General features: G+C 35.2%; 3 protein-coding genes across 6 annotated transcripts in view; 1 reads left to right on the top strand and 2 right to left on the bottom strand.

The window, feature by feature from the left end:
* Positions 1 to 88: 88 nt before the first annotated feature.
* Positions 89 to 22,351, bottom strand: LOC120767203 (probable trehalose-phosphate phosphatase C). Of its 3 annotated transcripts, none has more exons than XM_040093007.1 (5): positions 22,264 to 22,351; positions 6,578 to 6,705; positions 663 to 1,177; positions 503 to 609; positions 89 to 437 (listed from the first exon to the last, which is right to left on the bottom strand). In XM_040093007.1, exons 2-5 carry the CDS (start codon positions 6,640 to 6,642, stop codon positions 303 to 305), a joined length of 822 nt encoding a protein of 273 aa, XP_039948941.1. In that variant the 5' UTR covers positions 6,643 to 6,705; positions 22,264 to 22,351; the 3' UTR covers positions 89 to 302. The 3 variants fall into 3 exon arrangements, with proteins under 3 accessions (XP_039948941.1, XP_039948943.1, XP_039948944.1); XM_040093009.1 differs by lacking the exon at positions 22,264 to 22,351 and adding an exon at positions 13,597 to 13,683; XM_040093010.1 differs by lacking the exon at positions 22,264 to 22,351 and adding an exon at positions 6,880 to 6,927.
* Positions 9,575 to 22,351, bottom strand: LOC120767200 (probable trehalose-phosphate phosphatase C). 2 transcript variants are annotated; one of them, XM_040093004.1, is made up of 5 exons: positions 22,264 to 22,351; positions 13,597 to 13,810; positions 10,230 to 10,744; positions 10,022 to 10,128; positions 9,575 to 9,960 (listed from the first exon to the last, which is right to left on the bottom strand). In XM_040093004.1, coding segments are annotated over exons 1-5 (972 nt in total). In that variant the 5' UTR covers positions 22,265 to 22,351; the 3' UTR covers positions 9,575 to 9,825. The 2 variants fall into 2 exon arrangements, with proteins under 2 accessions (XP_039948938.1, XP_039948939.1); XM_040093005.1 differs by lacking the exon at positions 22,264 to 22,351 and adding an exon at positions 16,331 to 16,512.
* The window catches only part of LOC120767199 (ras-related and estrogen-regulated growth inhibitor), a 39,776-nt gene continuing 37,977 nt past the window's right edge, over positions 21,214 to 23,012 (top strand). Inside the window, exon 1 of the mRNA XM_040093003.1 lies at positions 21,214 to 21,503. The gene's annotated coding sequence lies outside the window, so the exon portion shown is untranslated. The remainder of the gene's footprint in view (positions 21,504 to 23,012) is intronic.

Below are 23,012 nucleotides of genomic sequence, written 5' to 3' on the forward strand. Positions count from 1 at the left end.
CGTCAGACCTCTTTACACCTTTTGGACCTGACGCTATTCGTAGAAGGGTGAACAAGTATCAAACCAAAAGCTTTGTAGCCTTAACTACTATTTTTGTCAAAAATTCATATTTTATTTGCACACAAATTTTTTAATTGAGCTAATTATCGCTGATTACCTTAAAGGCACATATTTTAGGTAAAAATATGTATTTCAAAATTTCGTAAATGCTCCCTTTTATGACGTCCTAAGATAACAGATACAATAAAGTAGTAATAAAGACACTAGTATATTAGTATATGTAAGTATTTGTAAAGCCTGTCTTATTGACTATAGGTTTCGCTGATCCAGGTCAACAAATCCTCCACTACACCTTGGCTCGCTAAGCGAAAATCTGCGTAGGTCTCAATATTAGGATCGGTTGAAACACGAAAAGATATGCCAGAGCCTTGCAATAACTGTATGAACAGAAATATTTTTTTTATAATTAATCACTTTTTTAACATCAAGTATCGCTAATTACCCGCATGGCATCCTCGTCGGTGGTGTCGTCGCCGGCAAATATCACTTTGACTTTTTTAGCCCAATCCTCGCCGAATTGATTCTTCAAAATGAGCAATGCCGCTTCACCTAAAAGAAATCAATATTTGAACAATTTATTGAACACATAATAACTCACTCACCTTTGTTCCAGTTGACTGGCGGCTTCGCCTCGACCGCCATATGCGCTTGATTTGCACGGAAGCCATGCGATTCAATTATCGCCTTAGCCGCTTGTCTATATTGTTCGACAGAATCGGCAGGCACATCGCGATAGTGAAATGTTAGCGATACCTTCTTATCCTCAACCCATGCACCGTTATTTTCTAGCTTTTCCGTTAATTCTCTTACGATAGTCGTGTAGCGCGTCTGGAGTTCAGCTGGCAGCGCATAGTCATGACGTGTGCCATCGCCACTCTCGATTTCCAAGCCGTGATTGCCCGCGTATGTGATTCCTTGTATGCCCAAGCATAATTGCACATCACGCAGTCCCCGTCCGGAGATAAGGGCCAAGAAGACCTTCGGATGTACGGCCAATTGGTGCAGTAATTTTCTCATATTCGAAGTGAGAAGTGTATTCGCCGGATTATTGGCGAGGGCCACCAAAGTGCCATCGTAGTCGAGTAGTAAAGCGAGGGGCGCGTTTGAGTTCAGATAACTGTTATATTATTTCGAAGACACATTAATTGTTTTTATTTGATATTAACTAGTTAAGTTGAATTTTTAATCATTGATTAAATCAGTAATTATTTGATAGAAATGATATATGAAGTTATGAGATCAAAATTGTTAGGCTTTCTGTGGAGAGGACAGCGTGAAGGTCATGCGACACCTTTTGAACAATTCTTAAATCGTTCACGAAATAATTATGTACATAGGTTGACTTTTATATTTCGGGAGTTGGCAACACTAGGTTTATAAGTATGGTGAATTCAATCGAGGTCTTAGATCACACTAAGAGGAGTTTCGGAAAGGTCGTCAAAAATCAGTTGTTGTTTCGGAAACACTGCGCTCAAACTGATATCGCAAGGTCATGTGACCTATCGTGAGAATTCATTATAATATATAAAATACTACTTTCCATTAATGCATTAACATTTTCTGTAAAGGGTTGTTCAACTTGGACCCCATACAGTTTGTCCATCGCTGAAAACAAAGCTCATGTAGATTATTCCAGAGAAATGTTAACAAAATACGATAGCGGTGCTTCAAAATACGGGTGTGACATATTGACAGGTGATGAATCGTGGAAAGTAAAAAGAGTCAAGCTGCGCCGAATCCAACATTGTTGGGGCACGAAGTACCTCCAAGCTAATGGTTCCTCGTTTTTTTTTTAATTCTGAGTGGTACACAACCATTTTGTGTCAGTTTTCTTTTTTCAATAAATCAGGAAAACCAACCCCAGTAATCGATTCACTTTCCACCACGACAATGCGAGCTCTCACACATTGACTAAAACAACTGGATTTTTGAACACTTTCAACATCCATTTGATGAGTTATCCTTCGTATAGTCCTGACTTGGTACCTTCTTCTTCTTAATTGGCGTAGACACCACTTACGAGATTATAGCCAAGTTAACAACAGCGCGCCAGTCGTTTCTTCTTTTGGATTCCAAGCGAAACCAGGTCCTTCTCCACTTGGTCCTTCCAACGGAGTGGAGATCTTCCTCTAACTCTGCTTTCCCCGGCGGGTACTGCGTCGAATACTTTCAGAGCTGGAGGATGGAGTCATGTGTAGAAGTTCACGCAAGTGAGGAAAGTTCTCTGATCGCCATTCACTTGGGAGTGGCCAGAAACGATTCTTTTACACATGACTCAAGCAGCTCACTACTTCCAGTCTTTGACCAAGTATCCTCTGGGTAGCCTAAGAACATCCGTTCGAAGGCGAGCTAAAGTGAGAAGGCGAAACATCCCCCACAAAGGGTTGTGCGCTGGGTTTGGGACCCGCCACGTAAAAACCAGTACCAATGAAAAAGACAAAACAGCCTGACTTGGTACCCCCTGATTTCTTTTTGTTCTCGTTCATAAAACATAAACTAAGAGGTCAACATTTTTTGACACCGGAAGAAGCGGTTGTTGTGTTCAAAAGGCATATTTTGGAGATACCTCAAAGTGCAAAAGTGCTTCGACAATTGGTTCAAACGCATGCCAAGATGTATAGATAAAAACGAGAAATTGCCAACTCATTTTTGAAATCAATCAATATTAGAACTCATTAACTACCATCTATCCAATTAGCGATTTATTTTAATAATAATATTGGTATTATTATGAATTATTATCTAAGCCTTATTACGAATGCTCAATCAGACCCCTAGCACGCGTCAATATTTCTTCCGCATTGTATGATCACGCTTTTATCATCATGACTCGGATATTTACACAGTACATACAAATATATTTACATGCAGCTTTATAATGTCATACCACCCAGAATATTTGTGCGGATAAATACCCATAGAGTGATTCTAATTTGCAACAATACTGCTTAACAGCTGGAGTCTGCTATTTAATTTATTTGCAATAAAGGCAAAAGATAATATGTTTGTATATACATAAACAGTAAAGGACAAAACCGTTCACGAAAAAACCAATATGTGACCTGGTCTACGAAAAGGGAGCTAACGTGCGAAAACTAGTTTTCTGGGAAACAGCTGTTAAAGCTGTGTCTTCCATCCGAATCAACTAAAAAGTGAAAATTGATTTTTGACACCTAAGCTCCTTTCCGTAGACCAGGTCACATGTGCTTTCGAACCCAATAAATTAATTCAAAATTACTGTGGGCAAAAAATAGTAAGACTTTTTAATTTAAATTTCATACGAAAACCCATTCGTCGCAATATTTTTTTTTTAGTTTCGTATGACTGTCAGTGACATCTGTGCCAAATGTCACATCAAAATAATTATTAGTGTTTAGTATACGCTTGTTTTTTGAGATTCATAAAGTGCATTCGGAGTGAAATTATTCAAGCAAGAAAGTTCCATTAAATTTTGCAGAATCAAATGTCTGCTGCCGAAACCTTCGGAATCTTCGAAGAGGCCTTCGGTGATAATTGTTTGTCGCGAACAAGTGTTTTTGATTGGTACAAATTATTCAAAGAGGGTCAAGAACGTGTTGACGACGAACCAGGTCCAAAACGCCCATCAACATCAACTGCTGATCAACACGTTATTAAAATAAAGGAATTCGTGCTTGAGAATGGACGATTCACAGTCAGAGATCTTAGTGGTATCGTTGGAATATCGGAAGGGTCAGTGAAAGTTGTGAAAGATCATTTGGGCCTAAGAAAAGTGAAATTACGATTAGTTCCAAAATCACTCAATCTTTTGGAAAAACTGCGTCGCGTTAACGTCTGTGAAAAAATGATTTCCGAGTAGCAAGATGTGATAAACGTATAATTACTGGCGATGAGTCTTGGATCTATGCTAACGATCCAGAAAACAAAGGTGAGCAGAAGCCGAAAAAACACGTAAAAAATCGAGGTTGTGTTGAGAGTTTCTTTAATTATCGAGGTGTGGTACACTCCGAATCTCATGTGACTTCTGGCTATTCAACAAACTCAAACGACCACTCCGGGAGAAAACGTTTTTAATCAATTTAAGACATTAAACGTTAAGAGCATTGAAAGCTATTCCAGAAATTGACTTTGACAACTGTTTCTTGGTCAAAGGGGGAATATTTTGAAGGGGACGACATGGATTTTGAAGAATTTTAAAATTAAGAACAAAGTCTTACTATTTTAAGCTCACATATATTCGTCAACAGTTTTGTCTCTTACTGTATAATAAATATTTAATCACAACTAACCTATAATATAAATATATATAATTTTATACTATTTTTATGCTTTTATAACCCCTTGTGGTTATCTTTTACATATTGGTTACACTGTGAAAAATTCTATAATTGCATGTGTTTATGGTCACATACATATATGTATGTGAATGTAGGTCTCAACTAAGTTGTATCCATCTGCAATAATTATCAACCAAAACATTTATCACTCATATGGCGAGTGAATAAGTATAGGCTTATAACTTTATGCATACATAGATATACAAGTATGTACATATTTTTATGTAGGAACAAATTGTATGTCTGATTGCCGGAATAAATAAACACTTGCTGTGCACAATGATTTTGCTAAGGTAATATAATATATTATATTACAAAAACAACAACTGAACATGCAGACAGCGTGGAAAAATGGTAGACATATGAATTCATAATGCAAAATAATTACTTCATACAAATTATCTATGCCGCTATCAGAAAGGTGAATGCCAATTACATACTTATAAATATAGACATATACATCAAGTAAATAAATTTAGTTAGTGTGGCTAAAAAAATTGGTTCTTGGATACCTCTATGAAAACCTCTCCAAGTATGAGCTCTTATCGAAACGAGAAGGCTCCGCCTTGCAGTTTTCTAGCTTTTTATTATTATCAGATAGACAAATGCATATATCGCTTCCAACTATTAAAAAAAACCTAGCAAATTGAGTGCACTATTTAAAATATTAATCTTAACTAAAACATTGTCAAATTTTCATAATAACTCTAACGAGTGATCCGAGTAGAAGTACTTTTTTCTATAGCCCTTTATTGACAAAACACGCGTGAGTTGTCACAATGTATCATGTTATTTTGTTTGGTATGAACAATATTTACGAATCGTTCAACTTCATTACGAATACGTTCTGTAGGGAATGTGTTTCGCGCGCTTTACTTAACTTGAATAACATAATCGGCCTACTAAGCATACCATTGGAAACACCATCACCTATCTTGAGACCCATTATTCATTATTGGATAATATTCGACAGAATAGGCGTCCAGTACGCAGTGAAGAAAATGTAGCAGCCGTAGCTGAGAGTGTACACGAAGACCGTAGAAAGTCGATTCGGCGCCATTCACAACTACTCGGACTGACGTATGGATCGACTTGGTAGATTTTAAGTCGAGATCTTAAATTGAAAGCGTACAAAATACAGTTTGTGCAAGAATTGAAGCCGTGCGACCATCCCAAGCGACATCGCTTCGCTCTATGAAGTCTTGAATAGTTCTAAGAAGATATGACGCTTTCGAGCCAAATTGCGTTCAGTGATGAGGTCCATTTCTGGCTTAATGAACGCATTTGGGACGAAGAACAATCTGAAGAGATTCAAGAGCGGTCATTTCATCCAGAAAACAATGGTTTAGTATGGTTTGTGAGGCGATGGATTCATCGGTCCATATTTCTTCAATAATGATGCCGGTGAGAACGTAACCATCAATGGCGATCGTTGTCGCGCCATGATAAACAACTATTTGATGACTGAAATTGTAGCTCGAGATCTCGGCGACATTTGGTTTCAACAGGACGGCGCTACTTGGTCGGTCGATTGACCACGAAGACAATGTCATCACACCGTTAGACATTTTCCTGTTCGAATATGTTAAGTTGAAAGTCTTTGCGGACATCATTCGGTCATTCGGTCGAACAAATCATCGAAAATTGGACTCAATGGATGGACCTTCTGAATCGTACCCGAGGCCAACATCGGAAAGAGATAATCTTCAAAAACTGAATGCCCAAGAATCTCCTTTCGAATGATGATCAACATTCCCTATTAAATTTGATGTTCCTTTGTTTTTTCTTTGAAAAAAAGTAGAAATCTTCGAAATCTAATCAAAACTTGCTCCATTGCACTCATTTCAAATCATCAATTTGACTCTAAGTACACGTATGTATTTATGTATGCAACATAGTTATTCACTCGATTTTTAGTCAGTCTTTGTCTCTCAAAGTAATTATGTACATATTGTGCCAAACAAGATTTTTAAAACCACTAAAGTTTGTCAAAGCACAGGAAATTTTATAAATTTTAATTAGTTTTTGTTATCATTATTTCAGAAGAAAAAACTATGAACGACTAAGCTTTGCTTTATCAGCTGTTAGTGAACGTAAGTTAGTTATTGAACAAGTGCAATAGTATGTACAAATGTATAGTATGCATACACATACATATGTATATCTAAGTGATAGCCTCTTCAAACAAAATCTCAACTCACCCAGGCAATTTGCTTTCAAAGTCAGCCAAAGAGCCAATCACAGGCACTACACGTTTCTCAGGCATTTCGTATAAGGCGTGTTTATTGTTCTTGTAGATATTCGTTGTAAAGTAGCTGCCACCGGCGTGCTTGAAGAATAAAGGTCACACGTGAGCGAATTTATATTAATTGCAATTATTTTTGCGTTTTAATTTAAAGTTAACGAAGATCTTGAGCAATTTTCGTATTTTTTTTAAATTTTTTAAAAACACTTTTTATTTATTTTTTATATTCGAAAATCAAAAAATCAACCAAAAACCTACCAACTGAGTGTTTCGAAATACAATCAGCTACTGAGCTCGCGTGGCTCAAAATGTAGCCTTTAAATCTCAACTATTAAGTTTTACTATTTGCTGATTTTATATGTGTATATGCATATACATATTTCAGAGCACCTAAACGGAACTTATCAACATCAACAAAATAAACAAAATCAGAATTACAATCGGAGTCATCATCGGCATCGCACCGTTATCGCATTCAAAAGCAAACACGCTGACATATACATATACATACATACATGCCTAGAAACCAGAAGCTCGACAAAAAATAATAATTAGATTATTAAACATTTAGTAGCCAAAAACAACAGTAATACTATAATTTCTATTTGAGTGCATTGCCTACATTGGAAGTTTCTTTTGAGTGTACCACCAACAAAGAACCCAAAATCACTTTTTAAAGTTTCACAAATTCTGTTTCACAGCGAAAACGCACTGATTTGCAACTCTAATGCAACACCACTCAAGTTAGCGATTTATTACATTGATCACTCAACTCAACGGTGCTGCACTCAATAAACACACAGTATTCTAGCGAGCACGTCAATTATACGCCATGCGGACCTCATGCGAAGAAGCAGCACGTGAAAACGCTTGCACGCCTATAACTACACTATATTGACGAGTACAGAATGACAACTAAAGAAGCACAGCTGAAAGTTTCATTGCAACGCTAGTAAAGTTCAAAACCGCTAGAAGTGTCTGAAATTTCAGTTCAAGAGAGAATATAGAAAATATATTAAACTTATTTAAACTCAACTGCCCCACAAAGTGCAATCCGACTAAGCTCACAGTGGACAGTAAACTGTAATGAGAACTGTTTCAATAGTCGTAAGGATAACAGATGACTCAACTCCAGCGACTTGGGGTTATAGTTGTCACCAAAGCTTATTAGTTCTTCACTTATTACATTCAGTAATCTTTTCCCCCAATTTATCTTTTCATATCACATATGAAGCAACCAGGTTGCTCAATAGGTTTTGTCGTTTGATAAGAAAAACACAATTTTATGACTCAAAATACACTTTATTATTCAGTATAAGCTCCCTGAATATTAATACACTTGCTCCAACGATTCTCCAATCTATGGATCCCATCCCTGAAGTAAGAATCCAGAAGGTCTGCAAAATACGCTTCAACAGCCGTTATGACCTCTTCATTTGATGAAAAACGCTTGCCGCATATAATTTTTTTGAGTTCTGGAAATAAATGAAAGTCGCCCAAAACTGGTGAATGCGATGGATGCCCCAACACCTGGAACTTTAATTCACGTATTTTAGCCATTGTCAAAATGCTTTGGTGACACGTTGCATTGTCCTGATGAAAAATGATTTTTTTCTTCTGCAAATCGGGTCTTTTCAAGTAATCCACAAATAAACTAATGATTTCCGGACTCTCACTCGTTTCGAAGCCGAACAACCAGGTTCACACCACTCTTTAGCCTTTTGTTTTGATTCAGGATCATGGTGATAGACCCAAGTTCCATCTATAGTGATTAATCGATACACAAAATCCACTTTATCCTTTTTAAAACACTGCGAATGTTGCTGCGAAAGTCGCGTTCGAATATATTTTTTTCCCATTGTTAGCGAATGCGGCACCCAAAATTTTACTTAAAATATGGCTCACACTACCTAATGAGATGTGTAGAGCCTCTACTAAACCTGTCAGTCCATCGACGATCCATCGATGGTTTTGGAAGCCATATGATGTATTTTGGCTATGATTTCTGGCGTTAATGTGATTATTGGACGTCCTTCACGTGGTTCATCTTCAAAGCTTGTACGACCACGTTTAAATTCAGTAACCCATCTTTCTACTGTTCTAATTGTAGTCCCCCTGCGGGTAGGGGGACCCCCTTGGTTCGGGGGGAAACCGAATATACCCGTGGTAAGGCATGCCTGTCGTAAGAGGCGACTAATATCCTGGCTACCAGTCCAGAGCCGTATGGAAGCTCAAATGGTAGTAGCTTTGGCTACGAGGTCTGACCGGAGACTTAATTCTGGTACCACGGGAAGCAGTAGACCTTGGAGGTAACTCCAATCTGCTCATTGGGTTTGGCCCTTTGTGGAGATTCGTGGTGGTTGTGATTAAAACCCAAATGCGGTAAGAACTGACCTTGTCAATTGAATGTGGAGTTGCATTGCAACCGGGTGCTGGACCCAAAGCACGGCAGAGGTTTTAGATGGGCCTCGAACCCTACCAAGGTGGTGAGTGTGTCCATGCCACACTGCCAATTGGTACTGAAAATGCTTAGCATTCTCAGGGCGCTGATCAACGCATTATTTTGATCCGCTGTGCTTTTGAGCGCCGTGGAGTAAGGCTGTCGTCAGCAGGTACCCACGTTAAACACACCGGATGTTGTTCTAATTGTAGGTGAACAATCATTATACACCTTCTAAAAATAAGAATTTTATCACTACACGATATTCAAATCGTTTTATCTGAGTTCCCAAAAGCGTCTCAGTCATTTTCGTTTCGCAGGTTGAGCCAATCTATCTTCTCGCGTGGTATTTCGAATGAAGAGGAGGTGTCATTACTATATGAATTTACTTTCAAAGCCGGATTGACTCCGTCTGAAGCCATTACAGTTAAAATTTTTTTCTTTGCAACATTAGTTTAGTAATATTTAGTAATACGACCGCATTATTTAGTTACAAATTTCAATTTATTACAAATGTTTTAAACATTTTCTGCTTGGTTTTGTTAAATTAATTACCAATGTTATATATTGTTACTGTATAACAAGAATAACAATTTGTTTAAATCTAAATAACCTAGATAGCAACTGCATATACGAGTATACTAACGATATGTATTCACTAAGAAAATTTTAATAAGCTTACAGTCTTAATATTTATATATTTTCTAATAAACTACTGTAAGTGAAAAGGATCTCACGCTGCTTTCGCAAGAAAAGACTAGAAACTAATCGGAGTAAAATTTTCTAATCCATTTCAGCAAGTCCTCCACAAGGTCCTGTTGCGGTAAACGAAAATCGGCGTAGGTCTGAATTTCGGGATCAGCAGCGACGCGGAATGTTTTGCTGGAACCTTGCAGAAACTAAATGACGACGATAACTAATAAAAATACTTGTTTTTTAGCGGGAAATTTTAATAATTACCCGCATGGCATCCTCATCGGTGTTGTCATCGCCGGCGAATATCACTTTAATTTTTTCGGCCCAATCATCGCCGAAACGGTCCTTCAATATGAGTAGTGAAGCTTCACCTAAATTAACGAAGCATTTAAATATATTAATTGGGTATATCATACTCCTAATGAATACTAAGATTTCTCCAACGCTTGAATATAAAATATTGTTGTCTCACCTTTATGCCAATTCACTGGTGGCTTCGCCTCAATCGCATCGTGCGCTTGACTTGTACGGTAACCATGCGATTCGATTATCCGTATAGCCAATTGCTTTTGTTCCTCAGATATTTTGGCAGGTACATCACGATAGTGATAGGTCAATGATACTGTTTTATCCTCAACCCAAGCGCCATTCTTTTGCACATTATCGATCAGTTCTTTCACCATCGGCGCGTAATGTTTCTTTAGTTCAGCGGCTAACGGATAGTCGTGACGTGTTCCATCGCCACTTTCGATTTCCAAGCCGTGATTGCCGGCATAGGTGATCCCTTTGATACCGATGCGTGATTGTACATCACGCAGTCCGCGTCCAGAGATAATGCACAAAAAGATTTGAGGATGTACAGCTAACCGATTCAACAGCTTTTCCACATCCACATTCATATAGGTGTTCTTTGGATTATCGGCAATGGCGGCCAATGTGCCATCGTAGTCCAAGAGCAAGGCGAGTGGTGTCTTCTTATTCAAGTAACTGCGTGGACGCATTTAAGTGATAAGGAAAAAGATTTTAAATGCTTTTTCATATTCTTTTTTATATAACAATTGGCGAGAGGAATTAAGGGCTTAAAATGAATTTCACTTCCTGTGACATAAATGTACACTTATCTTGTATCTTCAACCGGATTTTTTGTATATTACATATATTTTATTTCTTATCTCAAAAAAATTTGGATAACGGAATATTCTCAATAACATATGCAATTTAATGATGAACTGTTATTAGTTATATAGTATTTGTCTTTAATTCACCAAATCTAAGAGAGAGCCGTATCGAACATGCAACTCTGATAAATGAAATGTTGCTTAAAAAACCGTTTAATAAGGTCTCAAATAATTTCTAATAATTTGGATTGTCTATACGACGATCTCGAAGGCAGCATTGCAAACAAAATCACGTGCTACCTGGGTGCAAAACTGCAAAATTCAAGTGCAAAACGGTAGTTCGGAAGTGCACAAACTTCCTATTGACACTCGATTGAAGAGAGTGTAGGAACATTATGGGAATACTAAATGGAACAAGAAGACAGCAGGAAACAATAGAGCATCTCTTGCGCACTTCTGAGCTCCATCTGGTATCGTAACTGACCAAAACAGGTCTATGCGTAGCTTATTGTCTTACCAGATTAACCTAACCTAACTATAGCATATAGCTGGCATACAAACTGACCGATCAAAATCAAGTTCTTGTAAGGAATCTTTCATATTTGTGAAGGATTGTTGTAGCTTATATACATAGTATACATTATATACATTGTACATATATTATCCTATTTTTCTTATACTGGACTTTCGCTTTTCATTCTCTTTTATCTGTTGTTTACATGCCAACTTGAACCCTTTGTTTATGAAACTGGGTCATTGACCAGATAAATTTTCTTATATCAAACAACTGTTCGGCACTCCTAAGAGTACATATGTGTTATACTTAACTATATACACATACACGTAGACATGAATATACACATGTATATATGTATATAGTATAGCATATTTATATTTGCTTATATTATTGTAAATATTTACAATTTAGTTTATACTTAAATATAAAAGAAATGTCAAGGCCAAATCAGTCGATAAACAATACTTATTCGTCAAGGTTGGGGTTCAGTAAGATATACCTACAATTTATGTAGTTATAACAAATTAACTCTTACCACTCAAATACTCAACTTTATAGAAAATACCTTTAGAGTAATTGCTTCACCGAATGAGTTTTTAAATATGAAAAGTATGAGAAAACTATATTTTTATACTCGATATTTTTGTAGAGATAAGATTAAGAGGACATAAAATGTACAACAAATAATTGTGTGAATAGCAAAAGAACATAAAAAATTCAGATCATGATCAATAGTATCTAAACCCACATTTAAGCCTGAATTACCTTGGTACGACAACCACTGAAAAACAACTGAAAACCCTGATCTACAATATGAAAGCCTCAATTCCATCTAGAGAGAAGGTCTGAGAGTCATATCTAAACATTAACTTACATAAATGCATATTTTTTAGAACCGTCAGACCTAATCGTTTTCAATAATTAAGCTGAAAGTTTTAAAGCTTTATTTTCATCATATATCTTCAATTAAATTTCAGTGAATACTTTTTATTCACCAAATTAACGACTCCACTGAACTCTGTGTGAAATTTAATATATTTTTGCGTTGATTTTTTCTTCCTTTGATATTTTTAAGCATGAGACCAGAGACCAGATTTATGAGTTTACATTTAATTTAAAAATAATATGGAAACCGCGCTAGTTGTTGAAATCGATACCAAAAGTTAAACCTTATTTAATGTATAGTAAATTTAAAATAATATTGGAGGTAGACATATATATAACAAAATATCATCGAATTTCAAGCATTGATCTGGAATTTTTAAGACAAGGGATTAAAATCTCCGACTTATAAAAAAATCTAATATTGAGTATTTTTAAGCCTTGAATTCCAGTATAATTTATGCAAAGTGAACTGAGAGCATTTTTTACTTAAATAAAATTAAAGCTGAGAGTTAATGTATTCCAGCTTAAGTATAAAGTTTATCTCTTTAAAGATCGAAAATAGCCAATTTGATTAATGTAAGCAGAGAAATTAAAATTAAACCGTTTTTTGGTAAATTATACTTTGCAAGAATTTAATATATATTTTTCTAAATTAAACTAATAATTACCGAAATGGAAAAAAATGGTCACTTTTTACCCTCTCTAAAACTAAAAAATGACAATTTTCAAATGTCAAAAATATATTTAGTTATAAACAGTAAATCAGTATAGCCAACCGTTAGTCTAGATATAGTTTTAGAGTCAAACTTCCGGAAATGGAAGTATCATGAAAAAACTAATTGGGTGGGGGTGGTGAAGTTGCGTGTCAGTGTTGTGAGTTGGAGTCGATGTGGTGTGTGGGGGATGAGGCTCATTCAGCCGAACTCATCATAATTAATAAATTATATTTTTGAACAGTTAAAGCTTTTTGTAATCTTATGAGGATGTTATGAACGGCAAAAAGTCTCAAAAATTATTCAACTATTAGAAGACGATTTTACAGTTGTAGCACCCTGTATCTGACACAAACAACTACAAAAGAAAATATTTTTTTGATTCCGGTATAAAATTATATAAAAAAAATAAATCTACATAAAAGCAGATTAAAACTGCATAAAAAACAATATAGCCACCTTTTAAATTTATAAGACAAACTCTTTGCTCATTTAATATGAAAACTAAAAAATTCATTTAAGCCCATTCTCGTTAATAATTAGATAATCAAATTAAGTTAACACATATTTATTTATATAATTATACATAAATGTTTATAAACTTACCCTGGTAATTTGCGTTCGAAATCCTCCAAAGAAGATATCACTGGCGCTATGCGTTTCTCTGGCATTTTATTGCTGCTACTGCAACTACCTGTAGCTGCTGCGAAATTACCGCTAGTTGTAATGTATGAACGCTTCACAAGAGTGCTGGTGGCTGTAGCGCGCGCTGGCGACCGTGAGACCAGCAAAACCAGTGGTAAAATTCTTAGCAGACGCACTGAAACACACACGTTGAGTGCAGTGGAAAAATTTTATTATTTGGCAATTTCTTATCAGTTAGTTTTTGCACAACTTATTAGTGATTTTTACGCGAGCAATTAGTTTTTTTTTTAATATGAAAAAAAATATATATTGATATAATTTTTAATTTTTTTCGACTCTTTTAGCCAATCTTGTTTTTAATTATGTTTGGTACACTAATCACAACAAAGGCACAGAAATAGTTTTACAGGAAATATAATATTTCACTGAACGTTCGCATTGAAAGTGAATTCTAGTACTGAAGTTAGTGTTGCTTAGCCAGAGCCTTTTAAATCTGAACTGTGCAGTCAGATCGTTTACTATGTTACTCTACATGCATGCAAATATATTTACGATTATTGATATACAAACATGCTGAGTGAACTCGAAACGACGCAGCAATTTTGCTCTGAACTCAAACTCAACAACATCAAGAACATGACCAATAATAAATACTAATGTTGTTTGTGCTCATCATTGATGAAAAATTCGCGATAATATATAAATATATACCCACATCCACATCACACGAACAATTCGAGTGACATAAAATCCACTCATTTTTAAGTTACACTCAAATTTTGAAATTTTTCTTTGTTTTGCAGAAAATAAAAATAAAAAGCAGGAATTCCCTTCTAACAGCGAAACGTACAACAAAAACGACCGCCAACGAGCATTTATCAAACGCATTGGCCGTTTTGAGTGCCACTCATTGCTCATGCATATTGAGACGAGTGTACATTCAGCTGGCACGAAGTCCACTATGCGTGGCACACGAGGAGCTATCTCCAGAAAATATTTGTCTGCGGTAATAACAAAAATAAGGCCGCATCGTCACCGGTTGTAACACTCAAGATAACGCAGCTACGTCTGACGTCTGCTCAATTAGAGATGTTATCAGTTTGACTCACTCAATCACTCGTTCGGTGCGATTATATGAAATATCAATTATACGCCATGTATGACCATTGCATATCAAGTGCTCGAACAGCCAGCGAACACGCGTCCTCTAATTGCAGAGTGCCGGTTGAGTAATGCAATGCACAATCATGATATTTTGCGTGTATTTGAGGAATATTTAGAGATATGCGATTATAACTAATTAATTATTAAATGATGCGAAATTGATGTTTGACGTTAAATAATATAGAATTTCAAAAACTGCTGCTCAGATATTTCGGTTCAGAGGGTTCAACAATTAAAATAAAAAAGAGACACATATTTAAAATAAAAAATATTAAATATATAATTATTTATGTTACAATAAACTTTTCCCATGTACATTGAAGCTTGCTGCTTTAGAAGAGGCAGAAAAAAATTAATAACGGTTTTAAGTGTTAATTGAAAAATGTACCCGGAAAGCACGATTTTCAGCTTAATTTCAGAAGTTTTTCCGGTAAGCATTCAAAGTTTCTCATATAAAAAAACAGTAAAACAATCTGTTACGATGAGGAGTGTCGTGCCGCAAGAGAAAACAAAACGGCTACTTCGCTACGTTACAGTCGACCACAACACGTGCCGAATGGGATAGATACCAAGAGCTGAAGAGTGAAGCGATACGTATTTGCAGACGAAAACACCAGAACAAGATTTTCACCATGCACCAAAGTTTGGAAAAGACCCGTGAAACGAAGATTGACACTCACCACCTCTGTGTGGATTTTAGAGCCGTCTTCGACAGCACTAAAAGGAACAGCCTCTATGCCGATGTGTCTGAACTTGATATCCCCGAAAAACAGCTGACGATGAGCAACACCAAAAGCTCCGTCAGATACCTCCGTTCACTATCAAGCGAGGTTTTAGACAAGGAGACTCCCTACCGTGTGACTTCTTCAATCTTTTGCTGGAGAAAATAATACGAGTTGCAGAGTAGATTTCATTGAGATAACTCAAATATTGACCGATATATTCAGCATAAAGTCACCTAGAAGTTCGAAGATCTTTATATTAGGTATATGGGGGCTCAGGGAAGAATTGATCCGATTCAACCCATTTTGGGTGCACAGAAATACTATTGTCAGGATAAGATTCTGTTTAAATATCAATTGTGTATCTCGCACATTGACCGATATTTTCGGTCCAAGCAGAACTTTTAAAGCTTTATTTTCCTTAGATATCCTCAAATTTCAGTGAATACTTTTTGTTCAGTAAATGAGCGACTCCAATAAAGAAGAAGAAGACATAAGATTGAAATACGAAAAAATGTCAAGTAAAAGAGTCAAAAAAAAAATATTTTAATTTATATTAATTTTGTAATGTTTTCACGGTATATTTTTCTCCTTGCTCTCATTCACAAACAACACTCATTCACAGTAGTTATCAGAAATTGTAAATATAAATGCAAATAAATTTAACATAAAATTTTTGCAGATTTTGCCACAATTTAATTTCATAGTCTGGCTTTGAGGACAGTTCCCAAAATTCAACAAATTTGAAGTTTCGCTTTGATAAAAATAAAATATGTGGAAAAAAATGTGATTTAACATATGGTACCCACCGAGAGAAATTTCACTACAACCGGCACTTTTTTAATTTAAATAAATTTTTTATTAATTAGTATTTTTAAAGCTGTGCACTTGTTAAATTTAGTAGTTGGCAACACTGCACATTTGATGCAACGAAGATAATTGAAATTTTTATTAAAAATATAATTTTATAATTTAAATTCGATTGAGCCGCTGGAGGCAACAGATTGCGCGAAAAAAACACGTGCACACGTCCCCAGCTCAATGTGAGAACCGTTAATGCGAGATATGTTGCCGCATACTTTTATTTTATATGGAGCCAAATGCGTTGAGAACAAATAAATATGCGTATATGAAAAGAATTCATTCACATATGTAAGCCTATAAAAATATATACAATACATTTTTACACAATATGCTCGCTCTGCTACCGGAACTTGTAGGAACACAAGTATGCATAAACAAAGAAACAATTACACAAGTATTGTAAAATCAGTCAAGATTCGTATAGGAAAATGCCGCACAAAAAAAAAACAAAAACAAAATCCACACAAAGCATACAGTAGAACGGTTGAACCGTAAATTACATTTAATTTATTTATGTATTTGAACTTCCATATATTTTGATGAAATACATATGTACATATATATGTTTGTATTTTGATTTACTTTTATATTTTCCATTTTGTTTGCAATGGTCTGGCACTGGGCCAATGTGCGCCGCACTAACCCCTTTACAGGAAACACAAAAACATGACATTGACATTTGGAAACATTTTTCTTCAAATAAGAAATTAAATAAAAAAGCCAAGATAACCAAACATTTAGAGAACGCGTTCATGACTACTCATAAGCAAGCCTCATGATTCTGAATTCGTTGTCGTTGTCGCATTCGAAAAACCCACGGTAGCTAAGCAGCTGGAGCGTATTCAAAGAGCGGTCCTCATGGCCATCTGTGTTGCACTGAAGACAACCCCAATAAGGGCAATCTATGCCATCCTACACGTTGCACCTGTAGACATAGCTGGTAGGTGCTTGCCGGCGAAGGCTGTCATTAGACTTGGGAAAGCTAGGTATATGAGCTATTGTCTAGACTGAGACTGAAATATGTCGGTACACACACCTTTGTCGAACCAAGTGAAGTGGCTGGGCTTGCCATGAACTACCTAAACAAAATTGTGGTAAGCTCAAAACGCTATGAAGATCTGGCGATCGACTTTTAAGAGTTTATGTTTAAAACAAAGCACAAATAACTGTCCAAGTGAGATCCACCGATTTTGGATCAACCTTAAGATGTAACCTAATCTAAGTCATCCTATTTGTAATAATTTAACAGGCTTCTCTACAGAAAGATACATGCATTTTTGATTACCTAGATGGATTTGGTTTGGATCCGATGAGCACTAATTTTTCCAAACTGTAAAAGTTCCTCAACTATTTATTGAATCACTCCAACAGTTGAGAAGAATGAGTGAAGCATGAGATAAATGATTTTCAAAGTGGTAAATAACTTTAGTTCTGCTTTCTCCAGGTTGGACAAAGAAGCCAAGCAAATATTGAAAGCTTCAGTTAGGTCCAAAAACATTTTTTTTTTATGTATTCTGAGATATATAACATTGAAATGTTTACAATTTAGTTTGATTAATCATCTGGACATGAATTTCAATTTCAAAAAATTATTTGTTTACTGACTGAAAATGAGCTCTTTGTTTGCTATCTTAAAGAAAATTGTCATTGTTTTGGATATGTGTGCACATTTGATACAAAATATGATGATATTTTTGCTCTTCTTTGCCTTCGCTGAAAAATAAAATATTTTGGAAATCCCTGACATAATTCTTACTCAACGTAAACTTTTTGTACTCAATATTTTCACTCAATTTACATTCCGCAGTGCTTTAAGACTCAATCAAAACACAGTAATATCAAATGTTAACAAAATTTTTGAAAGTTCATTCGCTCTGTAAATATCCAAAAATTAAAACTCGATTTATCCTTCATAGCCGTACTTTAATGCGTCCACTTGCATATACACACACATACCATACATAAGCAGGTACAATTATTTCCATCATGACTTGACCGCATGTTTTATTGTTGTCCAAAATAAGATTCAATGCAAATGTGTCGTGATCATAAAGTGCTCGATGTTTGCACCATTTACACCGCCGCCGCAACTTTCTTTGTCTTTTAGGTTCGAATTGTGACTAATATTTGCACTAGGTTTGTATGTGTATTTATTTTAATACGGCCGAATTATGATAATATTATTGACGCTGTCAAAAATAGATGTTCATCCTTCTTTCACGTGCACCGTGTCTGGCATGCTTAATAATGCATTAACCTTGGAATTGTACTGCGTCGATCCGAAGACAGATTGGGTTAGGTCATTGTGACACTTTATTCGGCTTTATAGATAACAAGTGTGGTGTTAAATTTATTTTTAAACTCTCAGGTTGAGACTAAAAATACACGATTCCTTCTGGACTCAATATTAGACTAGCAACCGGGCAACCCGTTCCATGGCGTGGCAGTGAACCAATGGGTTCTAGATTCTAGGATTCAACCTAGAATGCTATACTAACTGAGTGCTTTCTTACTAAAGTGCAATGCTTTACCGCAACCTCTCGATTGCGATTGTACCACATTGTCCCTATCTTCAAAAACGAAGTTCTTGGCGTTAAATGCTGATATCAAATGGAATGGAATTATGCATTTTTTCAACTTCAGTTAGAGAAAGACCAATATTATAGAGCAAATGGCACTGCAATCGTCACTTAGATGTCGAAATGCCAATCTTTGTATTTGTACATGTTATGTATCAACAAACCAGCTTCAACAACGACTATTTGCAAACAGGGATCATAACCGGGCTGCACTGCCTTCATAATACAAAATCTACAAAATATTCCTTACAAGAACTTTGATTGGGCAGTGTACTGGTGTACAATTATGTGCTATAGAGACTCGATCTGAACAATGTCAAATTTGGTGGAGATATTTCATCAAATGAAAAATATTTCCATACAAGCACTTGATTCCGATCGTTCAATTTGTATGATATCTATATGTTATAGTTGTCCGATATCGGCCGTTGTCAAATGTGCAACTTTTTGATGAGAAAAGGGCAGAAGAAAATTTTCAGATGGATATTACAAAAACTAGTTCACCTACAAACAGACAAGGCTAAAGCTCATAACGCTGATTATGTATATATATGTTTTATTTATAGGGTCTCCAACGTTTCCTTCTGTGTATTTTTTTATTGTCTTATTAAATTCTACAACACCTCTAGGGTATTTTCCTAAATTTTTAAGTTGATCCGAGTAATAGTTTCGAAGATACAGCTTGAAAACTTGTGCGCTCCAAATTAGCTAGGCTAAGTGCGCAGTCTTTGAGCCAGTTTATATTGAAAATGTGTTTTTGAAGTCAGTTGCAAGATTTCTCAATAACTACTCAACTAATCTACGTGAAATATTACACAGGTCTTTCAGATAATTTTTAAAGGCTTGGACGAAGGATTTTTTTTACAACTATTTGGGAAAAAATATCGTGAAATTTTCACTGAAATTTTCATATTTTTGTAAAAATGTGTGACAAAAATCCAACTTCCAGTTTTTTTTCCTTCGTCCAAGTTCTAAGTTAAGGTTTTAACTAATACACGTATTTTTTCACTTTAGATGATCCTGTAAGGAGTTATACTGCCATTGGCCGAGTTTAAAATATGTTTTCCAAAAATTTCACAAATTCTTTGTTAATAGTTTACGGTTGTAAAAAATTCTAATAAATTATTTCATTTTTTATATGAGAAAAAAAGTTGTTTTTACCCGAGGAAACCCATGTAACCCCTTAATATACCCGGTTCAGGATATAATTACCGTAAAATTAGTAAAGAAGTACGAGAATAAAGTATAAGTATAGTGAATAGTTCCCGATCTCCGGTATAGAGCTACATAGAACTATTTCAGTATCCTAATAAGGGATGTGCATATTGCATGTTTTCAAGATTACACATGAATAATCGTAAACAAAAAAGATGGAATGAGTAGCTCCAATTTTAAAACCGAAATATTTAGGGTGAATATAATATTCTAACTGCCAAGACAACAGTATGAATTCTAAGACAGTACTATTGCTGAAATATCAGTACTTGTTTTGGCCTTATTTCAAATGTGAATATACTTTAATTTATTTTTACTACTCGCAAATAATTGATTAAATCGCCTAGGAAAAGAACCACGAAAAAATTTTTGAAGCATTATCTGACATACTCGAGTCTCGTGCATCGTGCTATTGTTAGATGGCTATGTACTATGTACCAGACACCATGGATGTGACGTCAAGAATTATATTTTTATTTCAAATGTGTGATAACCTGATGGGCCAACAAATTAGCAAGCATTCTTGTGTAATTAAGTTTCGATTATTGCGAAATATGCTTGTTGAAGTCACAGAACACATTAAATATATATTTAGAATTATGTAGGAAACGTAAAAAAAATCGAAAAATTTGTCGACTCAAATAATTTTATATTAGAATGATTGGAATTTACTCTTTCCGGAGTTCGGATTCTGCCATTATAATTGTCAATACTCTAAATATACAAATCCTTTGTGATTTCGGATTTTATGCCAGACTCTTAAGCAAAACGGTTGGATATAAAATGGAATATACTTGAAAGGGGGAGTAAGCACTGTTACATATTCCAAAGGCTCAAAATTACACTAAAAATTTTTCAAAAACTTTTTGAACAACCCGCCAATGCAAATGATATTATTTGATTGCATACATACCATACATGAGAATGTATGTATGTTTAAATAAACAACCTCTCCACACGTTCATATTGTAAATATTATTTCACTAATTTATTGAAGCGCCGCATATACATACATACATACATATGCACATCCATAAAGCCATACATAAATTCGCATTGACTAGATTATTTTCTGCGTACTGAATGATTCGAACGATGCGGAAAACAGCAACAAATTAGAGGAAACGCACACGCGCGCATAGCATTCGAACAACTAACATGAAATAAATAAAAATTTCATTATATTAAGTGGAAGATTTTTTTGATGAAAACCAGCAAATTAAATGGTAGACAGAAGCAAGCTAAATAAGTAAAAGTACCAAGTGAGCGCGGACCAAGGAATCAACGCCAAACGCTTAGCGAATTGTGAAGCAATTGTGAAAAGGTGTGTAGTTGCACACCGATAAACGAAAATCAATAAATTGTGATCGAGATTAAAGCGAATTATTATGTATATTATATATAGTTAGTGTTTATATTTAAAATAAAGCAGTGTAAAAAAATGCGGAAATTCTTGCTTAGTGCGCTGTGAAGAATAAATTTGTAAATAAATACTAAGAGAAAAGCAAATTGACTTAATTAAATTTAGAAACAAAGGCCACAAATTAAAGTGGCACAGTGATCAATAACATACACATATGTAAGTAAGTAAGTAAGCAAGTGAGTTTGAGTTGTGCATATACATATGTATGTACGTTTGTGCACAGTTGCCTTGGCTAACAATTGCACGCAGCAAATAAATGCTACGCTGCCACTCCATTTGCTCCAGCAAATCAATAGCTGACGATCATCATGAACACCAGCTGTTCGCTGCCTGTTTGTCTGCCTGTCTAGTCAACTGGCACTAGCCGCCAAAGTCAAACACCCACTCAACATCCATATCACTTAATGGACATACACTTCAATTTGATTAAAGCAAAAATAGTCAGCAACATTTAGCAGTGATAAATAAGCAATTGAAAGAAGAAATTGAAACAAGTGATTAAAACCTGCCTTTGCAATTACATTACATTATTATTAATATAACACACACACTCATATACATACACACATTTGGAGTTTACATATTTTACTTCAATCACAAAAAATCTAAAATTAGGCATACATAAGTAATAATTGCGGTAAAGATTCAAGATTTCACTTACTGATTACGCTGTTTGATTTTCCACTTGTCACCACTGTTGTTGTTTTATTTTATTATAAAATTTACTTAGCTGTAAATTTAGCTACTAGTACGAGCATTTGCCGATTAGGTGGCCTAACACTGCTGATGACGATTTATTATTGCCTTAACTCAACTTCTAATAATAATAATATTAACTAAAACAACAACAAGTAACGTATGACGATGATTACATATGTACATATGTCGTTTGTGACTTTGTAAGCACAAGTGCAATTTAAACAAACTTTTTCTCCTTGCAGCAAAACAAAAGATTTCACAAGTTCTTGATTTTCCTTTCAAACAAAAACAAGGTCAAATAGTATCTTGTAAGCAAGTACACTTAGTATTACAAATAATATTCCATATATTATTAATAATTTTCGTTTAAATGTAGATTGCGTAAAATTTGCTAAGAACACAACACACTCGCCCACTTGAGCGCTCACTTGATGAGAATTTTTCTGCGAATCAGCTGTCTGAGAGCTTTTATTTCCCTACGTATACAAATACATATATTATTATTGTTATTGTGCATATAGTAGTAAATAATTAAAAGACTTTACAAAAGTTTATTAAAGCTTGCGGTGAAAATATTTCTTACTTGCTAGCTATGAACAACAAAATAATGAGTATAGTTTGGAAAGCACTACCAGAGAAGTGAAAAGTTTGATTGCAACTAAAAATTTGTGTAGAAAAGAGAAGGAACAGTTTTAGAGCCATAATACTCGT

This window comes from Bactrocera tryoni, chromosome 2, assembly GCF_016617805.1.
Source record: "Bactrocera tryoni isolate S06 chromosome 2, CSIRO_BtryS06_freeze2, whole genome shotgun sequence".
In the NCBI taxonomy this organism is placed as follows: Eukaryota; Metazoa; Arthropoda; class Insecta; order Diptera; family Tephritidae; genus Bactrocera; species Bactrocera tryoni.

Excerpts from the sequence above, each read along its gene's own strand:
- LOC120767203 (XM_040093007.1), bottom strand. The coding sequence starts at position 6,642 with ATGCCTGAGAAACGTGTAGTGCCTGTGATTGGCTCTTTGGCTGACTTT. Across the intron at positions 1,178-6,577 it reads TTTGAAAGCAAATTGCCTGG|TTATCTGAACTCAAACGCGC; the intron begins GTGAGTTGAGAT and ends ATAATATAACAG. Across the intron at positions 438-502 it reads CCGACGAGGATGCCATGCGG|TTATTGCAAGGCTCTGGCAT; the intron begins GTAATTAGCGAT and ends CTGTTCATACAG.
- LOC120767200 (XM_040093004.1), bottom strand. Across the intron at positions 10,129-10,229 it reads ACCAGTGAATTGGCATAAAG|GTGAAGCTTCACTACTCATA; the intron begins GTGAGACAACAA and ends TCGTTAATTTAG. Across the intron at positions 9,961-10,021 it reads CCGATGAGGATGCCATGCGG|TTTCTGCAAGGTTCCAGCAA; the intron begins GTAATTATTAAA and ends GTCGTCATTTAG.